This window comes from Ursus americanus, chromosome 2, assembly GCF_024610735.1.
Source record: "Ursus americanus isolate L20-20 chromosome 2, mUrsAme1.1.p, whole genome shotgun sequence".
NCBI classification, from domain to species: Eukaryota; Metazoa; Chordata; class Mammalia; order Carnivora; family Ursidae; genus Ursus; species Ursus americanus.
This window is the reverse complement of record NC_142128.1, coordinates 105370926-105393531: the sequence shown is the minus strand read 5'-3', so window position 1 is coordinate 105393531 and position 22606 is coordinate 105370926. Positions and strand designations below refer to the sequence as shown.

Here is a 22606-nt window from a genome sequence, read left to right as displayed (position 1 = left end):
GGAAGATTCAGTGAACCAGGGTCTGAGCGTGATCAGCCAGCACTGTTGCCAGCCCGACTTTGGATGTCCAGCCAGCTGGCCAGTGATCTGCTGATCCAACAACCTTGGCCTTCATCCCGGTCTTAGTGCCCCAAGCATCCCACCAACCTCAGCTCCCTCGTCCTTTCCAAATCCTTGCCTCACTCTGCCATGCGGCATGCCACTTAACCCGTGCCCTGACAGCTGGTGGTGGCCTCCACTTTCCACCTTCTCCATGATCCCGACAGGCCCTGGGTCCACACAGCCTCCCACCGTTCCAGTCCATTCTGAGCTGTGATTGCTAGGCTTGTTGTGAGTGTGTAGACAAGAATATGACATCAATCACCAACTTCTTTGTCATTGAAAAGGCATCTCAAGCTACCAAAATAGGTGAAAACATAGGCCATGGTCATATGGTTATATCACATGGTTATTTTCGGGTGTAAGCTTATGCATTTTAATGAATTCTAGTTCTCAAATAATTTCCCGTGATATTATTGTGGGGTTTGGGAGGGAGTGTGAGGTGGGCAGAAGAACTAGTTGGAACCTGGCCTAATAAGAGATGGAAAATTTATCATAAGTGAGGTTGTGAGGACTTTGAATATCACTTGCTCAAAGTCCCTTATTTTACAAATAAGAAAACCAAGAGGCGCAGAGAACTGTCTATAGTAAATTGTGACCAGAAACCAAGCCTCCTGAACCCTGGGCCAGAGCTCTTCCCACCGCACCAGAACAGAGTGGAAGAAATCTTTAGGCCCCCAGATGTCCTGAACCCCAGAACAGGCTGTAAGAGGGCAGTTTTGTTCATTTAGTCTTAGAGTGAGGAAAATACATTAAATGGGGCCCGTGGCCGGGATGGGAGCATCAGACACCGTGGGCATTGTCCAGGAGGGGGGTGGTGGGCAGCAGTTCGGCTTCTGCCAGTTTGGCCTTAGGTATAAAATACAATCCTGCCTGTGAGCATTCACGATCTTGAAGGGGCTGGTTTAAGGCATCAAGACTGCAGCTGCTTTCTGGGGGCCTTCCTCTCCCTGCTAATGATTATGAGAATGATGAGAACAAGGGCCTGGGCCCGAATATCGATGGTGGTGTTTTCCATGCTCCTAGAGCCAAGGTCTTGGGGAGCGGGTGATCCTCACAGTCCTCTTGTGAAGGGATGATACGTCATCGTCAGGAATCCTAAAGGCACTCCTTATGACAAGGGATAGCAATCCACTACATGCAGTAAATTGATACTCCTAGATTTTTAGTCCAATGATCAAATCATTATGATTAGCATGCAATTCTCTGGAAAAAAATTACCAGTATATTTTAGTAGAATGAGCTGTCCCATCTATGGGATTATTTGAGTCAGAGTCCTGGTGTTTAGAAGCCCTTCCATAAGAATAAAAAAAAAGAAAAAAGAAAAGAAGGAACAGAATGGATGAATGGATGTTAAAGATGCAAGAAGGGTTTCAACAATATTCTCAAGAGTCGTATAGTCCGGTGGAGAAGTAGATATGCCGAGTGCCATCCACTGAGACTGATGGATGCATGTGCCAGTGCACAGGTGAGAGAGGTATCAATCTTCACAGGTGGATTGACTTGGAACATCTGCCCTTCAACTGGCATTGGATCCTGACTTTTTAATATTGATTATAAAGAGTTAAATTTCTGCACATTAGCCAGCAATCTATTTGAGGAATTCTGTGGATCCTTTTGCAAATAGAGAATATTTGTTTTATATGAACAAGTTCGCTCTGCATAAATCTATATTTTATTTTTCTGGCATGGCTTTAGATAGACATTAGCGGGGAGTGGCAGGAGGTGGGAGCTCCAGTCCCTCGGGCTGAGCACTTGCATGCATTCGTATTGTGTGCAGAATCTAGCGATGGTTTCCTGAACACTGACTTGACACCGCCCCTGTGCAGAACGCTGAGGGAGCGTGGTGCAGGTGTCTTTGCCCTCAACAACGATTGTGAGCAGTGTTTAATTGCTAGCATTGCACCCGGCTCACAGAGTTTAAGCAGACTGTGAGCTGAAATGACTTCCTAAATCAGCATCTGACCTGGGACAGAAAGCCAGGATCTTGGCTCTTTTGATGGTCTGAGTCTTGAAAAAAATACTCCCATTCCAGCTTGTTGTGATTAACTTCTCTGGAGTTTCTCTAGCAAAGAGGACGTTGGCTAGTCTGAAGCAAAGCAAAATGAATTAAAACTTAAAATTCCTTTAAAAAGTGTCTTATGTGAACCAGAAATCTGGGCTCCTCTGTAACTATGAGCATTGCCTTCCCACCCTGTGTGAGTCACAGCTGGGCCCGCAGGTGTCTGGCCCTCTGCAGCCGCAAGAGTCCTTCCTCACACACCTCGAATCCCCACACTGGCCTTTGTGAGGCCACGGTCAAAGTCTGTGGAGGTTTAGAAAGCAAACAGGGGACATTCTGAGGCCCATAAGCCAGTGCAAACTTGAGGTTTTTAAACTGTGATAAGACACACATAACACAATTTTTTTTTCATGTTAATCATAGCAAACAGAGGCATATGTGCTTAGCATTTTAAAGCTGGGCCTATTTTTTCTAATTAATGATGAGTCTTGCACTTTGAGCCCATCTGAGAGTCCCAGAACATGTTACATCTATGGGAAAGTTTCTAATAGCTACCTTATTGCCCCAGGGGCCCCGCAGAGAGAAAGATAGCCGCTTTAGACAGGTCCTTTAATTTCCTTTATTATATTTTAATGGTGATAAAATACCATCTTTACAATTTTTAAGTGTGCGGTGGCATTAAATATACTCACATTGTCCTGTGAGGGAGCTCAGAATGAATCACCCTGGAAGTGTTGCTTTGGCATGCAAATTATCCTGAGCTGAAAACCATCAGGGATCAAAAAACTCAGGAAGAAACTTTGATCTTCTCCTTAAATTTCTAAAAGAATTTAGTTGGAAGACCTGCTCCAGGACAGGAGGTATCACCACAGGCAACTACAGTATAATATGAATGAGGGGTAGTCTACAGGGAGGAGGAATTTTAGCAGTCTATATGTTAAAATTCCTCTGTGTCCCATTTTTTCTGAATAGCCCAGCAAACATATGTTTACCAAACACTTACCCCTTTCCATCTTCCTGTGCATTGCTTTCCTTCCCTGGGAAATCCCTGACCCCAATTCCCTTCTTAGTTCAGGACAACACATATACCTCATTTTGCCTGTCTTTGGAATTTCATGTTTTTGTGGATTCCCCATACTTAACAAAATTCAGTGTTATCTTCTCCAGTTAATCTGTCTTATGTCAATTTAATTCTTAGCCCTGCTAGAAGAACCTTGAAGGGTAGAATCGTTTCTCCTTCCCACATGTGCAGCCATCACCACCATCCATCTCCAGAACTTTTAATCTTCCCAAACTAAAACTGTGTACCCATTGAACACTAACACCCAAATATTCCAACACCAACTAGCACTCTGGTTCCAGTTCCAGTGTGTGGGCTTTTTCCTCACACCAAGCAATTCTGATACCAACCGCGTGTCTTATGATTCAGTTCTGACGCTATATAGCATCAGATCACAGGCTGTGAGCTCAGTCCGCCAAGACTGCTTCCTATTCCCCACTTCAGATGCCAACTGCTGCAAGTCCAGGTCGTCACCTGGCTTGGGACTAAATGATTCCCTTGACCCCTCCTCAGATTTGATGAATTTGCTAGAGCAGCTCATAAAACTCAGGAAAACATTTACTTACTAGCTTACCAACTTATTATAAAAGGATATAACTTAGGAATAGTCAGATGAAAGAGATGCACAGAACAAGATATGCGGGAAGGTTGTCGAGATTCCATGCCGTCTCCAGGCTCAGCATTCTCCCCAAATTGCCCCATGGTCACCAACCCAGAAATTCTCTGAGCCCACTCCTTTTTGGGTTTTCATGGAGACTTCATTACATAAGCATGGCTGATTAAATCACTGGCCATTGGTGACTGATTTAATCTCCAGCCTCACTCTCCCCCTGGATGTCAGTGGGGTGGAGCTTAAAGTTTCAACCCTCCAATCACATGGTTGGTTCTCCTGATAACAGCCCCCATCTTTAGGTACTTTCTGATAGTCCCTTCATTAACAATAAAAGACACCTTGATCGCTCTCATTGCTTAGCAAATTCTAAGGGTTTAGGAGCTCTGTGGTATGAACAGAGAAGACCAAATATATATTTTTTATGTAAATCACAATATCACAGTGATTTATAGAGCGAACCTTTCTTCCCCCAGCCCCTGGCAAGCACCATCGTACTTTCATTCCCTATGAATTGTATCTGACTACTCTAGGTACTTCATTTAAGTGGACTCATACCTTATCTGTCCTTTCGTGATTGGCTTATTTCATTTAGCATAATGTCCTAAATTTCACCCAGGTTGTTGCATGGGTAAGAATTTCCTTCCTTTTGGGGTGCCTGCATGGCTTGGTCAGTTAGGCATCTGCCTTTGGCTCAGGTCATGATCCTGGGATCGAGCCCTGCATCAAGCCCCACATCGGGCTCCCTGACCAGAGGGGAGCTTGCTTCTCCCTCTTCCTCTGCTGCTCCCCCTGCTTGTGCTCTCTCTCACTCTCTCTCTCTTTCCTTCCTTTTTAAAGCTGAATAATTCTTCACTATATGTATATACCACATTTTGTTTACTCATTTATTCATCGATGGGCATGTGGGTTGCTTCTACCTTTTGACTATGATGAATGATGCTTCTATGAACATGGGTATACAAAGCCTTGAATTTTTAAAAGTAGGCTTTTATTCACACTTAGCAAGCTTCAGAAAAAATTAGTTGTCTATATCAAAGACAGATTTTTACTTTTTTAAATTCAGAATCTCTTGGCAGGATGAGTCAGCAGGGTGGAAAGGAAGTTTAGAAATCTGGGAGACTCAGAAGCAGCAATCCTCTGGAATCCAAATAAGGACTTTGTTTTCCTCTTTTGATGAGGAAAGGATGGCAATCACCTCAAATGTTAAAGAATGAGCACTAATTCGGAAGAGGACAGAAAAGATGCTTTGGATGTGCTATTTAAGGTCATTGCTGACCTTAACAAGAACCATTTGATCCCATTAATTATGGAGCCAGATGCCAGATCGCAAAGGTTGAAAGAGGTTTGATGAGGATTTGGAAACAGTGAGAAGTAGTGAGCTTCTCTTTTGAGAAGTTCAAGGTGCACAAGGAGGAGAAAGCCAGGCACAGGCCACACAGGCGACTGGTAGTGAGAGGAAACTAATGTCATTTGAGGTTCTAAAGATCATTTTGTCTAATCATCAAAGCAAGTCTCTTATGATGGCTTCTGTTTCATTCATTTTCAAATGAAGATCTGAGCATCAAAGGGTTAAGTAATCTGTTAAGTAAGCAATATTAGAAGCCAAGACCCTCTGACTCCAGAATACTATGATATGTGCCTGGAGGAGCCAAACAAAGGTCGTTTGTTCCAGGATGGGGAGATGAAAGATTGCAGACCACAGGGAGCAAGTGCTCTGTTGTGTCCAGTTCATTCACACCCTCTGACTACCTCCCCTATTTGCTCATCTGGTCTCCCGATATCCTGACTCTGACCCTCCTTCAACCTCCTAGAACAGAAGCACATCAACTGTTCCACCTTTTCCCTGTCTCTCCCACCACCCCTGTTCTTCCTTCCCAGGATATATTGCCGTCAACCTTCCTAACCACTTCCTTGCTGGCACCTTCTCTCCTGCCTCCCCGGTTTAGTCTTGCTTGCTTGGCAAACCCATGCAGGTGGGTGGCTGGACAAAATTGTACACCTGCTCATGACAGCAAGTCGTGTGTGGACCACTACAAGTGAGGAGCAGTCAGGCCACTTCTCTTCTCCATGCAATCTCCTACTCACCTAGGCGACTCTCACATGCATCTCTTCCCCATGCTCACTTTTGGCTGAAGACCTTTCTTCCTATTCCACTGAGATTAAACTTAGCAACGCAGCAACAGCTGTGACCTTGATATGAGGACTTTCTATCAAGTACTGGGATTAAAGTTGAATCACGGTGGGTTTAAGAGAGAACAGAAGAAGAGGAATTGGAGATAGTGGGTACAGATGAATCTTTCCTAGAGGTTTGTGACAAAGCCTGAGGAACACAGGTTGGAAATGGAAGAGAGGACAAGGTAATTCATCTAAGTGCTGACAATAGAGAAGTACATAAAATTCCTGCCGCCAATACCCTCCAACCCAGAGAATCTTCACTCTTGGTCCCCTTCCAGTCTTCCCAAAGGGGACCCTGGAATGAGGAGGTGAGAATTAGAAGGATGATCTCCAGAAATAAGGGATTTCCTTCCCAGCTATAAACAACACTCCACTTCCACTGATTCCTTCATGAAAGGAAGGCTCCACAGAGGAATCCTGGATTATCCTGGAAACATCATTCCCTTGTTAGATAAACCAGAGTCTGAAACAATCTCTACTCTCCTTCACCTCTGTGTTCCTTAGCTTGTTTGGGGCATCATCTGTCTGGGCTGGTTCAAACTCAAAGCCAGGTGTGGCTTGGATTTGTTTGGTTTTGGTGGGTGGGTAATTAAAATGAGGTTTAGCGTTTAGCAATGAATATACTTTGCCATTCTACTCCCAAGCATGAATCAGGACTCAGAATTGACCATGACATTGAAAGCAGTTCCAAACTTATTCTGCTATTCCCCAACCCTTTGGGGGGTTGTATCAGGGTGAGGAAAAGCATACTTTGTATAGTAGATCCTTTCCACCCATCACTCCAGGGATCATGGAGAAGCCCATGGGTGAAGGTGGCAGGAAACAGGGAGAGAAGTAGCTGGGAAAATGAGCAGAGGCCTTGGTGTCAGGTTAAGATAATGGGACTTTATTTTAAGGTAAGATAAGAGCATAAAACCATTTTAAGGAGGAAAGTACCATGATCAGAGCTTAATTTATAAAGATTACTCTTAAGATTATGCCTTGGAATTGTTAAAGGACAAAGTGAGATGATCAGATTTTCCTTTTAGAAAGAATCACTTGTCTAAAAGGAGCTAAAGGAGGCCTAGAGGTATCTAAGGAGGGTACCAATGTAAGGTGTGAAGTAGAAGAGTGACAGGATGAAATATGCATTTTAAAAGAATCACTACTTTCAAAAAGCTTAAAAAGGTATAAATAGATAAGTGGGCACCCAGAGGAAACTTGGAATTAGAGTGAGAGCCAAGGCCTCCACCATGTCCTTCACCCGCTTCATTTGCCAGGGCTGCAGGCAACCCATGAAGCTGGATCAGTCCATGATGACCTTGGGTCTCGAGACCACCCAAGAATCTGCAGCTTCCACATTCACCTCAGCTCAGAAGGAGCATGGCCCTCCCTCCAAGGTGGAGACGGACAGTGAGAAGCTGCAGGATGGTGCCTCCTATTCTATCCTCCCTGGCAATGGCAAGATGTCAAGAGATAGTTCTAACAAGTTCATCTTGCTTGGAAAGTTTGACTCTGCAAGAACGCTCAGTAACATCCAGAAGACTGCGAGGGACATTTTTGACATCCTCACTGGTGAAGAAGATATGGACCACCCCCTATGTGAGGACTGTACCGACAAACTTTTAGAACAAGTGGACACCCAACTCATTATTGTAGAATCTGAGAACCAGAAGTACAAATATTGGATGGGGAGGATACGTGAGGAGGAGAAGAAGACACTGCAGGGGGAGTTGGAGGGCCTGGAGCTGGAGGAGGCGACGCTGATGCAGGAGCTGAAGGAGGTGGAGAAGAACCGAGAAAGAATAGCAGCAGATCTGGAGGCAGCCCGGGCAGAGACGAAGATGCTCGACCAGCAGGACGAGCAGTACTGGAGGGATTATAGTAACTTGCAATGGCAGCAACTGGAACTGCAGGACCAGCTGAAGAGCATAAAGCACCAGCTGAGACATGCCCAGATCCAGTGGGGCTGGCTGACGAAGACCAACGCCTTCAATGCCACCTTTGAGATCAGGCATGATGGCCCTGTGGGCATCATCAATAGCTTCAGATTGGGCTGCCTCCCCACCATCCCCGTGAGCTGGAAGGAGATTAACATGGCCTGGGGCCAGACAGCCTTGCTGCTCCTTGCCCTGTCCAACAAGATTGGGCTGGAGTTTCAGAGGTATCGACTCGTCCCCTGTGGAGAGCGGTCCTATCTGAAGTCTGTAACAGCTGACCCCGTTGAGCTGCCATTGTTCTACATCGCAAGGCACAGAACTTGCTTGCATGTCAAATTTGACCAGGCAATGATGGCTTTTTTGGACTGCATGCAGCAGTTCAAGGAAGAGGCTGAGAAAGGCAAGTGGGGTCTTTGCCTGCCCTGCAGGATTCATGTGGAGAGTGGCGTAATGGAAGACTCCAGAAGCAGCGGTGAGTTCTATTCCATCAGAACCCACTTGAACACAGAGGAGCAGTGGACAAAGGCACTCAGGCTCATGCTTATAAATTTTAAGCATAGTCTCGCTTGGGTCTCTTTAAGATATCAAGAATAGCTTTTTCTTTTATGAGGGAGAGGGAGTATTTTTGCTTTAAAATATTTGATTTGTGAAAAATATCAGAAACTGTAAAATTGAAAGATATACAACATGCTTATAATTTTAAAAATAAATGGCAACCCAAGCATTAATTGTTCAGAGCAAACCAAAAGCCATTATTATCTGCCCCTGAACATCTTTGTCCTCCCTTCCTTGTACTTTGCTGTTCCCTCCCTCCCCATCTTAACAAACATTCAAAATGTCAGCAAAGATTGAATTACAAGATGACCAGATAACTAGTACAGAAAAAGGATCAAGAGATGCAGAGGGAAAGCACTAGGGTGGGGCTGAGGGAAGGGGCTGGTGAGGAGAAAGCTGGAGTCTTCATAAACGTATTTGGGCCACTCACATATGTAGTGGGACTTTTGTGGGGAGGGCGAATATTCAAAGATATTAAGTTTCTGCTGCAATATATATAGTGTAAATCCCTCCTTCATCCCTGAAAAGCTTTCAGTGAATTTCTATATTTTCTTCAGTGATTTCAAAGTCAGAAGTGTGTCATATTGGGTTGTGCCATTATGTTGAGACTGATCTGGTGGGGGTGTGGCTGAAGAGGACTGGTAACATCTTGGCTGATAGGTCAATCCAGTCATCAGTTGAGAGTCATCAGGTGAACTCTTACAGAGACCTGAAGATTTAAAAGGAGTCAGCAGGGGTGGGGGCACCTGGATGGCTCAGTTGGTTAAACGTCTGCCTTCAGCTCAGGTCATGATTTCAGGGTCCTGGGATCGAGCCCCAAGGTGGGCTCCTTGCTCAGCGGAGAGTGCTTCTCCCTTTGCCCCTCCCCCCACTCATGCTCTTGCTAGCTTTCTTGCTTTCTTTCTCAAATAAAATCTTTAAAAAAGTAAAAGGAGTCAGCCAGAGAACTTTTTAAAAATGCAAATTGTATCCTATTTTTTACCTGCTGCTGCCTTGCTCCCAGGATAAAATTCAGCCCTGGGTCCCTCCGTGTCTCTCCAGGCTCACCTTACACTTCTTCCAGCATCTTCTTATTCCAACACGTACTAAGTCCAAAGTTCCCCTGCCCTTTGCCCAAGCTCTTCCTTACGTGTCAGGGTCTTCTAACCAAACTAAACTTGCTGGGAGCTACTTTAGCTTTGTAGTGTAGTTAGCGCCTAGGATAGCACCGGCCTTATACATAGTAAGCACCTATGAATAGAAATCATTGTGGGAAATGAGAAAAGGAAGGTGGTTAATTTGTCACAGACTAGGACACCAGGAGATTGATTAAATGAAGGTCTAAGTCTATGATGGAATACCATGTAGATATTAAGATGTTATAGAAAAATATTTAATTATGTAACATTTAATGGCAATGCTTATATTAAGGAAAAAGATTAAGTTATAAAACATAATATGAAAACTCAGAAAAGTAGAGAAAAATGCAAAAAAAATGTATCCCTTGAATATAATGGTACTTACATAAAAGCTTTGTGTTTAAAAAAACTCTCTCCCCTTGTGATTAGGGAAGAAGATACTGGTTATCAGCATTTCTGTTTAACATGTGTCGGTGATCCTAGCCGGTGCAATAAATAAAAAATTAAAGGTCTAGAGACTAGAAGGGAAAAAATAAATCAGTTATTTTCATATAAAATAACTATAACACTATCAAAACTAATCAACAGATAAATGGTTAGAATTAAGTCAATTAAGAAACTCAGTGACCACAAAGTAAATACAAAAATAAAAAATATTTTTATATAAAGGCAACAATTAGAAAAAGACCTTTGAGGGGCACCTGGTGGCTCAGTCAGTCGAACCTCCAGCTTTTGATTTCGGCTCAGGTCATGCTCTTGGGGTGGTTGAGATGGAGCCCTGCCCAGGGCTCTGTGCTCAGCAGGGGACTGCTTGAGCTTCTCTCCCTCTGCCTCTCTTCCTCCTCACACGCACGTGTTCTCTCTCTCAAATAAATTTAAGAAAAAAGAACTTTAAATGGTTCAAATCATTAAATACCTAAGAATAATCTGACACAGGCGATGATAACATAGAAAGCTATGTTATCAATTGCCCCTAAAGCAGAGGTTGGCACATTTTTTTCTATAAAAGACCAAATAGTAAATATTTTAGGATTTTTGGTCCATGTGATCCTGTTGCAACTACTCAATTGTAGCAACTACTTGTTTGGGCTCCTAAAGAGTAAAACCAGCCACAGAAAATACGTAATGCTTATTTGTATTGGGTATTTGTAAAGCTTGGGCTTCAGTCAGCAACTTGCAATAAGTAAGATATAACACAACTTCCAGATCTTTGAAGATTTGTCTTAAAGAAGAGGTTAGTATCAGGCATCAGGTACAAGGGGACAAGTTTACCATATTTTTTTCTTTTTTTTTATAGGGTGGGTAGAGGGAGAGGGAGAGGGAGAATCCCAAGCAGGGTCCATGCCCAGTGCAGAGCTCAATGTGGGGCTTGATCTCACAACCCTGAGATCATGACCTGATCCGAAATCAAGAGTCAGACACTTAACCAACTGAGCCACCCAGGCGCCCCCATCATATTTCTGATGATCATTCCATATGCGCTGATTTGCAAATCTTTATTTCATCACTCTATTTCAAATGTCGTTTTATACCTACACAACCCCAATATTGTAGCCATTAATACAATTATCAGTTATAGCTTGGCTTCACCTAAAACTCGGGGAAAGAAACTGATTTACCTGTTGTCTCAAATGTTTTTCAGCAGTGGGTTTTGCCCATTTTAAGTTACCTATTGAGGGGAGGAGTGAGGTGAAAGGGACAGAGATGGATGTAACACTTTTCTGAGCATATTTTTGTAAAGGTTTAACTTTTGAATAGTATAAAAATGTTTCATATATTTAAAAAATGTAAAAATACGTCAAAGGGAAATGAAAAAGCAAGTGTAAAACTGATAATATAAACCTAATATCAACTTTTTAACATCACAGAGAAAAAGATTAAGTACTTTTGAAAACTGTAATGTGACAGCACATTCTGAGTAGCTATACTCTGAGATTAAAAGTATTACCGTCAGGGGCGCCTGGGTGGCTCAGTGGGTTAAATGTCCGACTCTTGATTTTGGCTCAAGTCCTGATCTCAGTGTGGTGAGATCGAGCTCTGCATTGAGCCCCGCCTTTGGGCTCCGTGCTCAGCGGGGAGTCTGCTTGAGGCTCTCTCTCTCCCTCTCTCTCTCTGCCCCTCCACCCTGCTCCCTCATGCTCTCTAAAATAAAAAAATACATCTTAAAAAAAAAAGTACTACAGTTAAATATTAAGCATTGCCCTGTAGTTCTATTGGGAGTAGTGACACAATTTATAATTTTAAATTATTTTATGTATATTGTAAGATAAAGCTGTCAGTACTTGGACTGGAAATATTAGTATGAATTCTTGTGTGTGTTGTGTGTTTGGTTTTTTTTAGCTCTGTTTCCTCAAAGGGTCTGGAAGCAATATCAAGCCGGTCCCCATAAGTGCCCCCAGTCACCAGATCTTGGTTTCTAGGTCCCATTCCCCAAGAAAAGGACACTCTCAGGGAAAAGATGGAGCGCACACTTCATCATTTCCCCTCCCATGTTGGATTTTAGCCATATCAGTAACCCCAGATCAAGACACGTGAGTGTTTTTCTCCTTCCATTTCTGGTATCACTGAGAAGTCATGGATTCTTTCTCGGGAGGAACCGCAGTTCATTGCCAGACGATAAGGGAATATTGTTTAGAGCAAATGCCACTTCATAAATGTAGAAGGAACAATAGAATAGAAAATAACCCTTTTGCAATCCCTGAGGAAGTCGTTGACTCAGGTAAGGGTGATCAGAGATGCAGAAGCAGGTACCTGGGGGCGAGGGTACTTGTGGCATACCCAGTGTTACCCCACAGACTGAGCGACTCACTGACGTACGTTTATAACGGACACGTTTGCTGCCGCACTTTACGCAGGTTATCAAACTTAACATCACTCATCAGGAGATGACCTAATGTGTCTCCTGACGGGATGTATTAACCTCACAGCATTGCTTGTGAAGTCTCGTTACGGGGCAAGTTTGATGTGACTCTTACAGAGCCCCTACACCGATTTTCCAATTTACTGGATCAAACCAAATACCATTACAAAGAAATAAACAGATTAATCTAGAATGTGAGATTTTCTATGGGACGCTTGGACGAGGTTTCAAAAAGTCATCTTTTTTTTTTTTTTCCAGTAGGAGGGTTGTATTAGATTAACAGAGACAAGCATGAGGTAACAACCAAATGTAATGTGAACTCGGAGAAGGAAATACTGCCAGCCGAGCAGGCCTGCCGCTAACAAGCTAGGCCACGGAGTTCTGACCCACGTAACCTCACAGAACAAAAATCAGGTCACTCTGTGACCAGGATGGAGCAAGACAAAAGCCAGACCTCTCTGTAATCCTCTCTAAGGACAGACAAAAACAAGAATGTTGTCCAAACCACAAAAATGGCCCAAAGTCTCCCTTCCCTGCTTTGTTCCTCCTGCTTCTAGAAAAAAACATTAAGAAAATCATAGAATTGCCTTTGCGTTTTGTCAGCACACAATCCAGAGCAAAAGCACCACGCCCTGACCCCTTACCAAGGAGCATTTTCAGCCTTTCACAGGGCTCCTCCCTACCCCACCTCCCCCGTCCTTGCAAAGAGCCAGTCAGTCCAGCGTTGTTCAAGGCACGTTCCCACGCAACCGGGCAGCAGGGCATCGACGACTCAGACTAGATCCTGGTTTGGAGAAAATAAGAGAACTGTAAGACATTTTGGGGAAGAATTATGGAAATCTGAATATAGTCTGGTATTAGGTGGTGTGTAGAAAATCATGAATTTTCTTAGGTGTGATAATGGTGTTGTAATGTTGGAGAATATAATTTTAATGTATATATTTAGGCTTAAGATGTGTCTTCAGTGGACTTTGAAGTGAGTCAGCAATTTAAGAAAATGTATTCAGGTGGCTCAGTCAGTTAAGTGCCTGCCTTTGGCTCAGGTCATGATCCTGGAGTCCTGGGATGGAGTCCCTCATCAGGCTCCCTGGGCAGGGAGCCTGCCTTCTCCCTCTGCCTCTCTATCTCTCATGAATAAATAAATAAAACCTTTAAAAAAATGTATTCATAAAACCATCGTGAGATGTTGAAAGCTGGTGGTAAGTAGGTATGTATTTATCATACAATTTCTTCAACTTATTTTTTCAAGTTGCACTTTTTTGAGATAACTGTTGTATAACATCGTATCAGTTTAAAGTGTACAACATAAAGGTGTGATGTATGTGTCTATTGCAAAATGATCACCGCAGTAAAGCGTAGCTGACACCCATTGCCACACATAGTTAAGCATTTTCTTGGGATAAGAACTTCTACTCTTAGCAACTTCCAAATACACAATACAGTGCTGTTAACTCTATCACCATGCTGTGCATTACATCCTTAAAACTTACCTTATAACTGAAAGTCTCTATCTTTTGATCCCATTCACCATCCCCTGCCCGCTTCCCTACTAATCTGTATTCTGTATCTGCGTTTGGGGTGTTTTTTTTAGATTGCACATATACGTGAGATCATACAGTATTCATCTTTCTCTGTCTCATTTATTCTTTAACTTTTTAAAACAGATTTACAAAAGACCCACTTTTATAAATTTTTTTTAATCTTGAAAAATGTCAGATTTAGAAGTTGAAAAAAAAATCCCAACTCCCCGGCTCGGCCACTTAAAAGCTAAATGAATGGAAACTGGGTACTCTTTTTAAAGTTTAATTTTCTTTCCTATAAAACAGATAATAGTATTAATCTCACCTAATTGTGGGGTTCAGTGGTAATATTTAAAGTGCTCAGTAAAGTGCTTGGCATTTTATTACTATTATTATCATCATAATTATGAAGATGTTGTAAATATTAATATGTGCTTAAATTTGTGAGTATTTGTATGACTTATATGACTATTCCTACATCATAAATTTCTGGACAGGGAATTTCTGGGTGGACAAATACGAATATTTTTTAAATTTAAAAAAGTTTATACCAAATATTTTTCTACATGAGTATGTCCCAACGCACCCTAACGCTTGTGGGTCCGTAACAGAAGTACAAGTGAAGATGTGCATATCATATGTGTAAATACTTGAATCAAGCAGCAGACTGTTCAGTAAAGTATGTTCTATCCTCCTACTTTGACAAATACACCGTCATTATTACCTAGAAGTCCAGTTTCAAATTTAGAGTTTTTGGAGTCCTTGAAGTTGGAGGCTGGGAAGTTCTGGGTCCACGGCCCCGGGGCCATCTTCCCTCTCCCTCCCACCCCTGGTCGGACTCTACAGAGTCGAGGCAGAGTTTCATGTGCTTCCCTGTGAACTCACTGGCTTCAAGCTTCATATGCAAGTTTATCCAGAGCCCTGCAATCAGCCACCTGTTGGCTACCCCTCCGGGTCAGAGATGCACATGCCAGCAGCACAATCTGCCTTTGGGAAAATGGTCTAAGGAAATGAGAGTCCTGTGTAGTTCCTGACATGGCCACTAGGAGTGCAGGGCCCTAGATGTCTGGAGAAGGATCTAGAAGGGGTGCAGAGTGGGCTCCGGATGAGTCCGCTGCCTTAAGGCTATAGAATATTCCCCACGATGGGGAAGTCCGCAACACATCAGGGCCTGAATGGGGTCCTCTAAATTACAAAGAGGCCTCTCTTGCTTCTGTTTTAGGGGGTGCTGGATTTACCAGTTTATATTCCCACGGAACGTGTGAATTCCATCACATAATAATTAGCACTGGATGATATCAACCTTTAAATATATTTATCAATCTATTACATGAAAAAACCTCAGTGTTGTTTCAACTTGAATTTCTATAATCATTGTTAAACATTTTGGTGTTTACGGGCCTTTTGGATCTTAATTTTTAATTTATTTCTATTAAGTAGAAAGATCTTTTCATATATAAGGGAAATCAGCAGTTTGCCATATGAGTTACAAGTATTTTTCTCCTCTGTTTTCCCTTCGATTATAATTATAGGGTTGGTTATCTAGAAATTTTTATTTTCGTTTTTTTATGTGGTCAAGACTGGTAGTCTTTTCCTTATGGGGTTTGTGTCATGGTGAGAAGGGTGGTCTCCATGCCAACATTATCGGATTATACACCCACGCTTTGTTTTCCTCTGGTACATAATAGTTTCATTGTTTTTACATTAAAATATTTGATCCATCTGGAATTTATTTTTAACGTGAGATTTGATTTAGGACTCATGGTTCCCTTTCATTCCAAATGGCAAGCTCCTTGTCTCAACTGCGCTTATTAAATATTCCATCCTTTGGCATGGACAGTCTGACTTGCATGTGGTATAACCACACCTTAACTCCTTAACAACACTCTGCAGTCCTCAAGGACAAAGACTGCCTTTCTTCTCTTGGGACCCCATGTCAATGGGCAGATCCTAGGTGCTCAACAAATACTTGGGAAAATGGGATAATTTGCTGGCATCTAGAAAGAAAGTAGTAATTGCAAAGATGAAATGAAATCATAAAGTTCTTAGTATAGCATTGCTACATATTAAGGTACTACTACTATTCTTTGGTTTAGGTTTTTAAAAAAATTATATCTAGTGTTATATTTAGACAATGTTATTAACAATATATTGAAAAGAATGATTGTTGCCTTTTTGGTCAAGACTCTTACTCCTTGCTGGCTTCAGTGCATGAGTCACTCCTTCCCTCCCTCCCTTCCATCCTCCCCAAATCACACGGTGGCTAATAAGTCACATAGCTGTACACTATTCCCAGTTGACCTCAGATTTTTTTTTTTTTAATTCACATGGCTCACCATCAAGATTGAGTTATGGGGAAGAGGGAGTAAAACACAACAGTAAAGGGGTTTTGCTTGTTTGTTTTGCTTTTGTTATAACTATAATAATGAAGAAAAAGGCTTTTTCAAACCTTTGTTGATTTCATATTTACAGACCCGTCATCCTAGCTGTGTCAGTCCCCGCAGGTACTGTCACTTCACTGGGAGACTGCTTCCCATCTTCCTCCCAACTTCCCCCAGCTCAGAGGTTCTCGAGGCAGGTTGATAGAGTCACAGGAGCTGAGTTCGAGTGCCTGGACTATCCTGGGCAGTATGACCACTCTCTTTCCCTTCCACCCACTGGAGAAGCACCCTTATTATGGTGGATCTGTGTCCATTCTGTTTCAGCTCTGGTAAAACCAATTCACCAGAATGATTTGAGCAAATAACCTTGGCCAGCAATGCTCCTGGTGGCTGCAGTGTCCTGGAAAGTCCTGGGCTTTGTAATCAGACAGATCTAGTTTCAAAAGATGGGTCGGGCACTGGGGGCTGGGGAGAGTTCCCTAATCTCTGTGCTGGATTTCCTCATCTGTAAAACCTGATCATGTGACTTGGAAAGAGCTACTGTGAATGGGCAAGACCAGAGATCTGTAGCACAGTAATCCAGAAATGAGAAGGTCCAGAGAGCCCCCAGGAATAAAGCCCTCATAACAACGTCACTGGAGACACCGCCTGCTACAGTGGGCTCTTTTCATTTGAGCTCTGTACCTCTTCTATTTTTACGTCATAGATGATGGAATTAACATGTCTAAAAATGTCAAAGGAGAGGGTGCCTGGGTGGCTCAGTTAGTTAAGCGACTGCGTTTGGCTCAGGTCATGATCCCGGGGTCCTGGGATCGAGCCCCACATCAGGCTCCCTGCTCAGTGGGGAGTCTGCTTCTTCCTCTGCCCCTCCCCCTGCTTGTGCAGGCTCGCTCTCTCTCAAATAAATAAATAAAATCTTTTTAAAAATTATGCTATTTCTAGGAGCCCTGGAGTATTTGTATGAGAGTGTGAAAATTAGACCAGCATGCATTCATCAGATACTTGTGAGGACCAGCTCTGGACTAGGCTCACGCCTAGGGACAATCGGAGGGGAAATTTTTCTCAAAGACTCAGAACCAAGACAGAGAAGAAGCACAGATAACTACCATAATTTCAGGCTGCTTGAAGGAGTGATAAAGAAGGTGACGCTATGAAGAGAAAGCTAACTGGTCAGGGAGAAGGGGGAGGAGGATGGGTACTGACGGCAGGGTGGTCTCCCTGAGGGAATCAAGGGCAGGGAGGGCACAGCCCAGGGGAAGGTGTGGGGCAAGAGTGTTTGGCTCTTTGGAGAAATAGCATGAAGGACAGTAACAGCATAATTCACCATACATAGAGGCATGGGAAAATAAAAATAGTGAAGATAAATCAATTTTATGGTGTATCATGCTAGAAAGAATGTTAGAAACATGTCCAAGATATATACATTCTGGGGAAAAGACATTACTGAACGATAAACTGTATATAGTATAATTACATTGAAAATATATGTATGAATGAATATTTGTCATTAGTATGAATACTTTTTGAAAAATTAGAATCTGTTACAATGAATTTAGACTATATTACTAATTTTTTAAATTACATGTGTATATATAATATATTTAAAATTCAATGAATTTTATGAGCTCTTTCCCAAGGACATCTGAAATATGAACAAATTTTGCATGCCCTTTTTGGTGGCTCCTGTATCAGATTAAGAATTCCTGATGCAGAGTTTAGGAAAAGGAGAAAAAAGAATGAGTCAAGTCGTGTGACGTCAGCATTGTTGCTGAGCTGTTTGGAGGGTAAATCACGGGGTATGTTTGGGAGTTAAAACTCTTGGGAAGAATTCTCGAGGCTCTTAGCTCTGGAGCTTAATAAACATGTCGTTTGTCTTGTTTTGTCTCTACGTTCATCAAGCAACTGTCTGATTATAACCTGGCTTCTCATGTGAATTCGTTTCCGGGGGCGGGGGAATGCTGATCACATTGGTTATTTGATGGTGCTCCTTTTAAAAGTTGTTCATTATTATTGGGGTTTCTTGTTGGTCTTAGATGAGTGTGGTGACATGAAGTTGTCAATGAGAGGTAGCTGTCCTCTGGTGCGCAGACAGGTAGAGGCCGGGGTCATGCAGCTGAGGACCAGCTCACGGACAGGGCGACCTGACCCTTCCAGGCCCCAAGGAGCAGCCTGTGGCATTCAGAGCACCCGCACTATTGCGCCATCAACACCCACCTGGACAGACAAGGTGCCCAGTGGTGTTAATTTTGTCTACATCGGAGATCCCTTATCTCAAAGAGTTTATAATATTTTCTGAGAGAATGGATTGTTTAATGGAAATGGAGAAAAATATACTGCAGTGCAAGGTTAGAAAAATAATGTAAAAATGGACAGAATTTGTAAATAGTTAAAGAAGTGGCAAAGGGCTGATGGGATTATCTGGATAGTTTGCATTCTAAACTTGACTTTCCCTGGATTTGATTGCATTTCCTTGGTTAAAAATCCTATGTACGGTGTGGATTTGTTTTCTTTTGCCCATTACAGGAAGGCCTGGCCTAACAAAATGGGGTCCCTTTCCTGTTTTTAAGAGATTTGTAGCAATGTGGTTGTTCTGTACAATGCCTTTCCAGGGCAAGAAGGACGACAGTCCTCTGTCTCTGTCTCATTTACCACGATATTGACACTTGACCGGAGACTCCCTTATGGTTCTGAAAAAGGAACTTGTTTTGTCTTCCAAACAGAGAGCAGTTCACAGGAAGAAGGCAGCGAGATTTTGGTCCTTGCTACCAGGTGGCCCAGGTCTGGACCTCCACTCATACAATTTCCTGTGTGACCTTGGGCAAAGTATTTATACCTCTTTGCTTCCATTCTTTTCATTGATAAAATGGGGGTGATAATATTTCATAAAGTATTTGTGGTAGAGGGACTTAGGAAATGACAGGGTCCACTGTAAACCCCCACGATATGTTCTTATTGACGAGGGGGGAGGGCAGAGAGGTTTAGAGGTGCCCTAACTCAAGAGTTCTCAAACTTCAGAATCATTTGGAATACATGCAGCATTGGAGATTGTTACGGACAGATTGTTAGGGTCAGAGTGACCTACCAGTTTCTGCAGTTTTCTCAGACTCCTTGAGCTTAAAATATTTAATAAGTCAAGTTATGATATCTTGGGGTAGCATTTCCTGAACCCCATCAAGCCTATGAGGTGATGAGGATTAGTTGAGGTCGTGAGGACGGGGCCCCCACCGTCCTCGGATTGTGCTCTTACAAGACACCAGGCTTGTTCTGCCTGCTTCCAACACCCCATGTGAGGACACAGCAGGAACGTGGATATCTGCAATCCGAGAAGAAAACTCTCACCAGAAACCAAGTTGGCGGGTACCCATATCATGGCATTTCCTAGGCTCTGGGACCGTGAGAAATACATTTGTTATTTAAACCACCCACTCTATGGGATTTTGTGAAGGCGGCCCCGACAGAGTAAGACACCCGTGGTTGCTGCTATCCCCTGCCCCTCAATTGTAGGTCTGGGTTGGGGCCTGGAATCTTCCATCTTTTTTTTTTTTTTTTTAAGATTTTATTTATTTATTTGACAGAGATAGAGACAGCCAGCGAGAGAGGGAACACAAGCAGGGGGAGTGGGAGAGGAAGAAGCAGGCTCATAGCTGAGGAGCCTGATGTGGGGCTCGATCCCACAACGCCAGGATCACGCCCTGAGCCGAAGGCAGACACTTAACCGCTGTGCCACCCAGGCGCCCCTGGAATCTTCCATCTTAACCAGGTGATCTGATGCAGGTAGTCTTCAGGAGACCCTTGAAGAAGAGCGTAGGATGGTCTCCTCACACAGGGTGAACTTGGTGTCATGCTTTGACTCTGTCCTGTACCTTTCCACCATAGGCTCTCCTGCCTTCTGACAACCGCCGTCCTGCAGTCTCTCAGAAGCTTAAACAAAACCACCCCAGTTCCTTTATGAGGTCAAGGAAAGGGGCACCTGGGTGGCTCAGTCAGGTAAGTGTTCTCCTCTTGATTTCGGCTCAAGTCATGATCTCAAGGTCATGAGATTGAGCCCTGCATTGGGCTCTGTGCTCAGCAGGGAGTCTGCTTGAGATTCTTTCTCTCTCCCTCCCCCCCAATGCTTTTGCACGCTCGCACACATGTGCACTCTCCCTCTCTCTAAAATGAATAAATAAAATCTTTAAAAGGTTGAGCAAAAATTATTTTAAGATCATAACATTTCTAACTTTTCAGAAAGGCAAAGAATGCGATTATTATAAAGGTTTAAAATATATTACAGAAAATTAGGAAGAAAATAATACGGCTGGAATAAACATATGATAGAATTACTTCTGAAGTCTTATTAATAGTTAAACACTGAATTAAAAATATAGAGACAAGCACAGCCTGTTGTTTCTGGATTGCATTTCCAGCACGAACTGCACCAAATCTTTTGTTCTCGGTAGATGCCTTTGCAGCCCACTTCTCAGTTTGCCAAGATCAGCTTTTCTCACTGCCACCTGACGTTTCCTTTTATTCATCCATTCATTCAAAAATATGAGAAAGCAGAGGTGAACACCCAGAAGTGGTGCGTGCCTTCAAGGACCTTCCATTCCCTTGGGAAGATACATGAAGACCAAGACAATCTAAAATTGTGATGAGGTTGATAAAGGCGGTGTGGCCATTTATGACGGGGAGGACGGGAGAAGGAGGAGGCAGGGAGACAGTGTTCAGGAAGGACGTCCAGAGCGCCATCTTGGACCCTGTGTGAACCGTCTGTGAAATTCAGAAATGAAGCTGCACGTGGCAGTTGGCAGGCATTCCTCTCAGGCGCTCTTAGAGAAGTAAGCCCAGTCCCTTCTAAAGATCACCGCCCTCTGCTCCGCACTGTCCCACCCTCACCCCCATCGTCCATGACAGCAAGTGCAGAAGACATTCGCTGAGGACGCCCTTTTTGTGGGACAGTCTCTGATGAAGCCCAAAGTTGTAAGAATCCCTACCCTTATGAAGATCACAGGCTGAGGGGAAAGCTGTAGATTTTTAATCACACATAGTTTTACTATGAGCTTCGCAGCTCTGCTGACTCCATCACATGTATGCGGAAACTGCAGGCTGGGAAGGTGGGAACGTGTGTTGGAAGGTGGAGGGGTGGGTGTGTGGGGAAGTAGAGGATGTGGGGGGAGGTTGGCTCAATGTCAGCAGATGAATCCAAGGAATACGAATGAAGGAAGGGGACCAGACATGGGAGGGGAGTCCAGCGATGACGGGGGGGGGGGGGCGGTGGCTGGTGACGGAAGGATGGTCCAAGCATAGTCCTTGAACGGATGAGTCCTGTGGCTCCAGGTGCGTCAATCTCCCTCTCTGGCCTCAGTCTCTTCTCATCAGCGCAAGGCTTTAGACAGAACAGGTGGTAGGGAAATGGTTGCTTTGGGATTTCTTATGGGCCTTGTCTCAATATTTCCTAATTTTATAAAGTACTAATGATACAAATCATTTCTGCTATGTATTGAAATGAATGGAGTTTATTCTTCAGTGAGAGAAGAACTGTTGGAATTACACTAACAGTGGATCTTACGTATGTCCAACATGATCATAAATACCTCGATGAAGGAAAAGGACTAGACTAGACCATTTTAAACCCTCTTCCAACTGCAAGTTGTGGTTTTGCAGTGCCTGGGTGTGGAAAACTGGAAGAGACTCAGTATCTTTCAGAATCACAGCAAATTATTTCTGAATTAAACCAGGATATAAATGAAAAGTAACACATGAGATTCCTATCTTTTGCTATCTTTTAAGTTCTGGAATTCCTGTATGAGGAGAGGAAAAGCCCACCCTCTCACGCTGGGGGGCTGGGCGGGTGCTCAGGCTCTCACAGTATCCTCCTGATGAACGTCACCACTTCCACAGAGCGTCGACCCCAGACAAGGCCATTCTGTGCCCTTGTTCGTGACCGCTCAAGACAAAAACAAGACCTCTTCATTTTCGCGTCTGAGCACAGCCGAAAACATGAGCACCGTCCAAACCACAAGAATGACAAAACAACCCCCTCCCGGTTAACATGAGTGACTGCTGCTTCTTTACCAACTTCAGCCTTATTTCATGCTTCTTCCCACATAGACTAGGTTGGTGGAGATACTATGGACGTTCCCCTGCTTCCCGACAGCCTCCAAGCCCGAGCTACACCTTCTGTCTTAAACCTGCCTCAAATCACCTAACACAAGCCCACACCACCAACACCTTTCTGTCACCTCGCGAGACACTCTGTGGATGTCCGTGGTGTAGCTTCTCCACCGCTGTCACCAGGAATAAACCCAACTTGTTCCACGGTAGC

The 22606-nt window shown here is 43.4% G+C and overlaps 1 protein-coding gene across 1 annotated transcript; it reads left to right on the top strand.

The window, feature by feature from the left end:
- Positions 1 to 7181: 7181 nt before the first annotated feature.
- Positions 7182 to 8462, top strand: BECN2 (beclin 2). Its single transcript, XM_087866611.1, has one exon. It carries the CDS (start codon positions 7182 to 7184, stop codon positions 8460 to 8462), a length of 1281 nt encoding a protein of 426 aa, XP_087722737.1.
- Positions 8463 to 22606: the final 14144 nt, after the last annotated feature.